The sequence below is a fragment of the Eurypyga helias genome, unplaced genomic scaffold (assembly GCF_000690775.1).
Source record: "Eurypyga helias isolate BGI_N326 unplaced genomic scaffold, ASM69077v1 scaffold3371, whole genome shotgun sequence".
NCBI lineage: Eukaryota > Metazoa > Chordata > Aves > Eurypygiformes > Eurypygidae > Eurypyga > Eurypyga helias.
The window spans coordinates 541-8,874 of NW_010231314.1; the positions used below are offsets into that span (position 1 = coordinate 541).

The 8,334-nt window shown below is 49.3% G+C and overlaps 1 protein-coding gene across 1 annotated transcript; it reads left to right on the forward strand.

Annotated features, from left to right (window-relative positions):
• Positions 1 to 1,068: 1,068 nt before the first annotated feature.
• Positions 1,069 to 7,286, forward strand: LOC104516609 (cytochrome P450 2C9-like). The gene is made up of 9 exons (XM_010161000.1): positions 1,069 to 1,267; positions 1,613 to 1,775; positions 2,270 to 2,419; positions 2,735 to 2,895; positions 3,286 to 3,462; positions 3,984 to 4,125; positions 4,543 to 4,730; positions 5,869 to 6,010; positions 6,690 to 7,286. Exons 1-9 carry the CDS (start codon positions 1,088 to 1,090, stop codon positions 6,869 to 6,871), a joined length of 1,485 nt encoding a protein of 494 aa, XP_010159302.1. The 5' UTR covers positions 1,069 to 1,087; the 3' UTR covers positions 6,872 to 7,286.
• The last annotated feature ends 1,048 nt before the right edge of the window (positions 7,287 to 8,334 follow it).

An 8,334-nucleotide genomic window follows, 5' to 3' on the forward strand; every position in this document is an offset into this window, starting at 1 on the left:
GCCTTTCCACCTGCCATTGCCATTGCTGTTGGGACCTCATGGGCACACATCTCCTGGAGTAATCTTGGCCAGGAAGCCTCCAGCTCTTTTTGAGCTGGTCCTCTGCAGCCTCCCAGAGCACCTCTGGCCCTTCCAATTCCTAATATTGGAGTCAGACATTAACAAAACAGGAACTTGTGCATGCCAGCTTCCACCAGTAGGTTGAGGTGGTCTCCTTTGGTCACTGCAAGTGCAAAGACAGTTACCAGACTGCACTAACCTATACTCAACCTCTCACAAGTGCAGTTCTGTCTCAGCTTAGGAAGCCATTCCCCAGAGATCCTCTCAAGTTCTTGATTTATCTCTTCTCTACCTGCTTCTCTCACTCTTCCTCTCCGCTAGGAGACCTTGAAGAAGTCAAAGTCCCAAGGTCTAGTCCTCTTTTCTTATGTCTTTATCTTCTTTCTCCCAGAAAGTCCTTTTTTGTCTACTGTGATGTCTGGAGGGCTTTTTGCCCTTGCTAGATGGGTATTTTACACTTTCCTCTCTTGTGAGGCCAGACACCCCTAGGGAGAGAGCGAGGCAATGGCTGTGCACTGAGGAGAACACATCAGTATGTTCTTTGGCACATCACGTGCAGTGTGGGCTCTGCTGATAATGTCAGGAAGGCTTCAGAAACAAGCAAGGATGGCTCACCCCACTGAGAGCTTGTACAATCAATACTGAAGAACATAAAATCCAAATGACGCTGAAGTACTTGGAAGATGCTCTGTGACAGTGAATTTCTGGGAGCACCTCAGCAGAAAAGTGCACAACTAGTGCGACCTCTTTAACGATTAACTTCATGTGAAACACAGTAAGTTTTATGAGTGCATTATACATTTCTTAACCTCTGTTGGCTTCTGCAGATGAGATAAGGCGTGTCTTCGATGACCAATTAGCACTGAGAGAAGTCCTAGTTTCGTAACACAGGGCAGTCTAACAAATGATTGACTAGTAACATTGACTAACTCAGCCACGTGATCCCAAACGTGCTGTTGAGCTAACGTAGATAACATAGCCCTTTGGTATATAAACACAGTCACTCCCTCCTGAGCCGCAGAAGCAAATGGAGCTCCTGGGGGCAGCCGCTGTTATCCTCCTGGTTTGCACTGCTTGCCTGTTCTCCTATGCAGCATGGCGAGTGAGGTCTGGAAAGGGGAAGATGCCTCCAGGACCAGCTCCCCTTCCCATCCTAGGTAACGTGCTGCAAGTGAAACTGAAGAACTTGTCCAAAACCCTCCAGAAGGTAAGGCCACTTTCTTCTTCTCTCCTACTTTCTTTTGTGGGCCAGAAATGTGTGGGACCTGTGCATGGGGACAACCTGTGGCCATAGATTGATGAGTGGCAATCCCAGAGGAGCAGAAAAGTCATGGGGATCTCAGCTGGTCCCCCTCATTGCTGTTGCCATTGCTGTTCAGGGCGCAATAGATGGGAACCCTCTCCACATCCAGATTTATCATGAGAGGACCAAATCTTGGCATTGCTGCTGTGTGAGTGTGCACTGCCTACAGCGGGATGCAGCAGCAAGGCCACTTTTCAACTCCTCCTCCCTGTCTGCTCCATGGCCACATTCTCTCCTGCATTTTGACAGCTCAGCAAAGAGTATGGACCAGTGTTCACAGTGCACCTGGGCTCTGACCCAGTGGTGGTGCTACACGGACATGATGTGGTGAAAGAAGCCTTGGTGGATCGCGCAGACGAGTTTGCTGCCAGAGGACACATGCCAATAGGAGACAGGGCTAACAATGGATTAGGTATGTTTTCTGATCAAGCTCCTTCTGAGGAGAAAGGAAGGGCTGAGGGTGCATTCAGCTGATTAGTGCTGGAGTGTATCATGCATGAGGACTGTGAGGAGTGGGTGAGTCCCAACTGGAGAAGGGAAGGCAGAGTGGGCTGTAATTGCTGGCTTCTACCACCTAAAGAGGGTGGCAGAGAAACGGAGCTGGATTGGTCTCAGTGATGGGCAGTTAAAGGGCAAGTGGCAACAGACACCAGCCACAGCAAGGGAAATTTTGGGCAGATGTGAATGATTAATAGTTCACAAGGAAGTTGGGTATGTGGTGGAGAAGGTCAGCGGTCGGCAGTTGGACTACTGGACCTCCAGAGATTGCCTCCAAACCACAGTACTCTCTGACACTACCATGTCAGTGCTCTCCCAGGGACAGGATTCACTGTCACCATGAGTTTCTGTTCATCACACACCCAGCACATCCAAGCCAGGTCTTCTCTCTTCCTTCTTCCTTTGCAGGGATTGTTTTTAGCAACAACGAGGAGTGGTTACAAGCCCGGCGGTTTGCTCTTAGCACTCTGCGCAACTTTGGAATGGGGAAGAGGACCATTGAAGAGAGGATCCAGGAAGAAACTGACTACTTGCTGGAAGAGCTCAACAAAACAAATGGTATTGTCCATTTTTAATATAGCTTATGTTTGAAAAACAAAAGGACTATATTAAGGGACCCCATGTCTTTAGCATAGAATTGAAATTCCCATGTGTCTGGTCCATGCACCAGCCACCCCTCATTACAAAGCAGTAAATAATTCTGTGATCACATACTGTTCTTTTTTGGAGGACCCTTATATGTCACTCAGAGACTCTGATATTTCCACTAACAACCAGAGCGCAGGTTACCCATAGTAGCGATAAATAGCTATAGTTTTGTTGTTGTTTTGATTTGGGTTTTTTTTATGGTTTGTAACTTTTCTGAAATCACAGGAAAGTCTTTTGACCCAACCTTCATGCTGAGCTGTGCTGTCTCCAACATCATATGCTCCATCGTCTTTGGGAAACGATATGACTATAAAGACAAGAAGTTCCTCTCCCTGATGAACAACATGAACAACATTTTTGAGATGATGAACTCCCACTGGGGACAGGTATATTCAGTAGCCTTTTCACAGTGGCAACATCCTCCCAGTGGAGCAAGAGGCCTCCCTCTCCCTAAAGTCCCATTTCAGTCTTCTAACTAGGATCCGATCAATGCTCTGCTGCACCAGAGGGAGTTCATTCAAGAGCAAGAACACTCAGCAATGGAGTTGGCTTTGCCAGCTAAGTGCATCTTCCCCCGAGTCCTGAATATCCTTCTTCTCGACCTTTAAGGTTCCTGTTACTACTAAGCAAGCCCCTACCAACCTGTCAGACTGCCCAGCCTAATAGTCCTTCTGCTTGGCTCAGCTGAGAGGGTTGTGACATTAATAGGCTTTTTGCTAATATCAAAGGATAAGGCAATGGTCATGCTAGAGACCACCCTGTTTCTTTCTTTTCAGCTCTACCAGATGTTCTCAAAGATCCTGGATTACTTGCCTGGCCCACACAACAAAATATTCACAGAATTTGATGACCTAAAAGCCTTTGTGTCAGAGGAGGTAAAGATGCATCAAGCTTCCCTAGATCCCAGCTCCCCTCAGGATTTCATCGACTGCTTCCTCAGCAAAATGCAGGAGGTAAGGAGAGAGCATGCAGCCCCAGCTCATCCCCAAATACACCTATGCTGAGCCACTTGCCTCTCCTAAGTAACACAGACATTGTGATGACCCCTTCCCAGGCAGTGGGGCTATGCAGTAGGAAGACACCAATACCACAGATATTGCCTGGGATAGAGTTTATACCTCTGGTTCTGTACACTCACCAGCCACTACCTGCAGCTACTTGGACAGCAAGACCTTCATCTGCTCTCACCGAAACACAGGGACATTTACAGTCTGGTCTTGCAGTTCTTTCCCTGGAAAGCAGTTGGCACAGCAAGGGCAAACAGGCAGCTGTGTACCATTCAGTGCACAGCTTGAAACAAGGTTGCTCTGGGGCTGAGCTTACTGCACAAAGATAGCATTGCAATGTCCCAGATGGCTGCTGCACCTTAGCAGAGAAATGCAACAGCTCTAGGTGAAAAGGAAGGCCTGGGATAACACAAGAGAGGGCCACTACTCTCAGCTCAGCCAAAGAAACAGCCCAGCCATTTCTCTAGGAGAAAGAGAATCCCAATTCCTGTTTCCACATGAAGAACCTGATAACCAGCGCCTTCGACTTGTTCATTGCTGGAACTGAGACAACTAGCACCACCATAAGATACGGGCTTCTGCTTCTTCTCAAACATCCGAAGATACAAGGTACCAGTTCGTGACCTCTTCCTCTCTAGCTATTGCCCTGGGCTGGATACATGTCTAACACCACATCCTTCTCCCATCTTTTCTTCTGTCTCTCTCATATTTTACCAAAATGGGCAAAGCCCTTATAGCATCATTCCCCAGGGTGACCATTAGAGATCCCTCAGCTTCACTAGCATCATCATCAGCTGCACTCCCCTCACAGCCAGGGACCTCACTCTGTTCACATCTTTACCTCCCAGTACCCCTATTTAGCCAAGTCACTAGGAGGACATTCTTTGACTGGGCTGCAGTGGAGCTGTGTTCCAGTCAACACCAAAACCAACAAACGCATCTGTGATTTGTGGACAGCTCAGGGCAACCTGATTAGGTAGGCTTGGTTTTATTTAACCATGTTATGGTCTGTGCCCCTCATGACAGAGAAAGTTCAAGAAGAGATCGACCAGGTAGTAGGACGATCACGAAGACCTTGTGTGGCTGACAGGACCCAGATGCCCTACACAGATGCGGTGGTCCATGAAATCCAGCGTTTCATCTCCCTTATCCCCCTGAGTGTCCCTCACGCTGTAACCAAAGACACCTGCTTCAGAGACTACATCATTCCCAAGGTCAGTGGGAAAACTCCCTCAAGTTCAACAAGGTGGCAGTACATTTGCTCTTAGACTGTCTGTTACAAGCCAGAAGCTAGAAACGCTGTGGCCTGGCCCCATTGTCACCCAGCCCTCCATGAAAGTTTTATCCTCAGGCTCCTGTAGCTTACTTGCACTCCCTTGTTCCTGCTCCATGCGCCAAGACTGAAACAGGAGCTGTGCCCAACACCTTTGCTCACTTGCTCTGCAGCTTTAACTGTCTGCAGAAACACAACTGGCTCACAAAAAACCAGAGCAGTGATTCCTCACAAGAAAGGCAGCAAAGCCGTGGAACTGCTCACCACCGTCCAGGAGAGCCAGTGCACATGCTTGGAAGCACAGTCAGTCAGGGTTATTGGGCACAGAAAGCCCCTGTGCCACAAAGTGCTGGCGGCTATGTTCGCATTCAAGGGAACAAGCAAAACCTGTTTGCCCCGTTCTTACACACTTCTGACTGCTGGCCACTGCCAGAGGCAGGCTGATGGGCCAGAGCAACCCATGGCAGGGCCTGGACCACTGCAGCAATGCTCATTGCTCTTCGAGGTGACCCGCTGCAGGGGAACAGCAGCACACGGGCTCTTGCAGTTTGGTCTGTGTGAAATCAAAAGGAAGGACCTGGGGAACTGCTCAGCTCCCAGCAAAGGGTTCTTGTGTCATCACTGCTGGGTTATTTATCCCACCTCTCCATCAATGGCTGGTCAGTAAGAGGGAAGGAAGAGGAACTCAGCAGGAGAAATTTATCAGGAGAGGGGAAGACAGTTTCATTTCCACAACCTTGTTTGTTTTGCTTTTCGGGGCTCGCAGAAAGGAAACAATATTCATGCACCTACAAGTTCATTATTGTGAAACACTAAGAAAGAGGAAGAATTAAGTGGGGTGTCTCCAGATGACCAGACCAAGGTGAGGATAAACAGTCTGAAGTGAGAGGAAGCATTCAGGAAGATGTCAGCTGTCATCTAGCAGGGTCTTCCTAAAGCTGCATCCCCAGTGGGAAACAGAAGGCACTGGTAGGGCTGGGCTGGGAAGGGAAGCTTGGTCTTAACTTGTCAGGAAGTCAGACTAAGTGATTTAATTTGCCTCCCCTTCATGTTCTGCTCTTCTTCTTGTGTTACCTCAGGGCACCACAATCTTTCCCGTCCTCAGTTCTGTCCTCCATGACAGTAAAGAGTTTCCAAACCCAAATGAGTTCAACCCTGGACATTTCTTGAACGATAATGGCACATTTAGGAAGAGCGAGTTCTTCATGCCCTTCTCAGCAGGTAAAGCACAGACTTTCTCTCCCTTCCTCTCTCTGTCAACATCCTTCTCTTGGACCACCCTGCCTTTCGCTGTAACACACACTCCTCTTCCCAGCATGGTCCCACTGGTGCTTCCTCAGGGCTCACTGCTGTCTGGATAACTCCTCCCTGTGGCTCCCTTCCCCATCTGCATCTCCCATCTTTTTTGGGCCCGGTGGCTTCTCAAACCTCCTACCAGGAGTTGCCAATGTAGTGATGTGAATGCGACCCACCGACACTTTCTAAAATACCTGTCACCTTCCTACACAACCACCAAAGGCATCATTAAACAACCCATCTTTCTGCGGTAGCTCCACTCTTCCACAGCACCTCCTAAATGCCTCTCAGGCTACATGCAACCACTCACCTACCAACAGCCTCAGCCCTCTGCTTTCTCACCCACTCTCTTTCATCTTGCCACCTGTGATGCCCCCTCCATGTTCAACATTTCTGCTCCCATTCTTCCTTCACAGACGCAATCAAATTGCCAAGGGTCTGTCTCCAATAAATTTTCTCTTGCAAATGTCCTTAGTAATCCTGACAGTCATCCCCCTGCTGTGGCTGTATCCAGTAAATAAAGCTGCACAACACATCTGCTTAGTACAAACTCTGGTCTACTCAGCAACACCTGTTGAGCGCTATTTGCTGTTTTCACTTCCAGGGAAGCGAGTATGCCCTGGAGAGGGCCTGGCACGCATGGAGATATTCTTACTCACGGCCACCATCTTGCAGAACTTTACCTTGAAGGCTGTTGTTGATCCCCAAGAACTCGACATAACCCCAACACTGAGTGGGACAGGCAACATACCTCCTTCCTACCAGCTTTGTGCTTTCCCTCGCTGAAAAGTACAAACCCACTCTCTGTGGTGTCCTGAGCCTGGCTACTCCATTACATCTCCTTTACTAAAATCATCAGCACAAGCATTGGCCCACCTTTCCGAGGTTTCCAGGAAAGCAGCCCAAGCACAGGTACATGCCCAGAGCAGACATATTCAAAGCCTCTCAGAACTGCACCACCACACCACAGAGAGGCCCTGGGTGACATTGCAGCCTGTTGCTCTGACACTCTGTCCATGGGCTCATTGAGTGCAGTGGCTGCATCAAACATCTGACTTCCTCACAAGCACAGCTCGCCTGGCTGCCCACAACCTGCTTCTTGCACAGCACGTGTCCCATCAAGAGCAGTATGCACTGCAGGTGAATAGCACTGCATGCATGTACATTAATGACCCAATAAAGAAAAATCTATTTATGAGGATTTGGGCCATTATTTTCTTTGGGTTGGGGCAGTACCCACATCTGCTGCTCCAGTGCAGAGTACGTCTGCAGCACCTGTGGCCAGCATTCTGTGGGAAGGGCTGTTCCTCCTGGGGCAAGGGATCTGCCTGTTTCATGCACCAGACACACTGCTGCTGCCAGCAAGCAGCTCCTGGCCAGTGGCAGCACACGACCAGACAGGAAGGCTCATGGTGTGGGAGGGGAAGGGGGTCCTGCAGCCTGGGGACTATGAGCAGCTCTATCTGCTGGTTTTGGGACTGCCCATCCTGCTGCCCACAGATGGACAAAGGATAGCTGCAGCACCCCTCCTGGAGGACAGTGCTCTCCCTCAGTTCAGAGGCTGAAGCTCTGGCTACCTTCACCCCCACGATGGGACTTCTGGCTGCTCATGAGGGCTCCTCTCATTTCTCAGGCACGCTACGGCCCAGCCTTTCCACAAGCTGGGAACACCTTCCCTATGGCTCCTACCTGTCCCCCTCCCTCCATCTCTCCATGGCCGCCTGCGCTCCCAAAGGCATTTGCCAGCACAAGTCCACTTGTCACTGTGGCCACTTGCACCTCCACAGGAGTCAAGATGGGGCTGTTGAGGATATAATTTCTCTGCATAGTGTCACCTGACTGAATCACCCTCCCACCCCACCTCCCAGATGAAATGCCACAGTACAGAAGAGAGAACAGCATGAGTGAGAGGCCATTGCAGGTAAGGAACAGCTGAGAACTGAGGGAGATTGCCATAATGGGGTCTAAGTTCTGCAGCTGGAGTTGATTCTCCTTCCAGTTTTTTGGGGTGTATCACTTCATATCCCTTATGGTTTGGACTCCTTCTGCAAAACGAAAAGAAGAGCGCATCCCTGTCTTTGTGGGACACTGTGAGGAGTTCAGGTAGGTACCTGAGTGATGTGGACCCCAACCAACTCTCTAGCTACTCTTTTCATCAATATCACTGAAAGTATTTAGATGATCTTGATTAAAATGAATTAATTTAGGAGGACAGCAAAACCATCTCTCCCAGAGAACTTGGGTACTCC

Bases quoted from the DNA above. Each gene is read 5' to 3' on its own strand.
- LOC104516609 (XM_010161000.1), top strand. From the start codon at position 1,088: ATGGAGCTCCTGGGGGCAGCCGCTGTTATCCTCCTGGTTTGCACTGCT. The intron at 4,126-4,542 runs GTACCAGTTCGT...CCCTCATGACAG, and splicing joins CAAACATCCGAAGATACAAG to AGAAAGTTCAAGAAGAGATC. The intron at 4,731-5,868 runs GTCAGTGGGAAA...GTGTTACCTCAG, and splicing joins GAGACTACATCATTCCCAAG to GGCACCACAATCTTTCCCGT.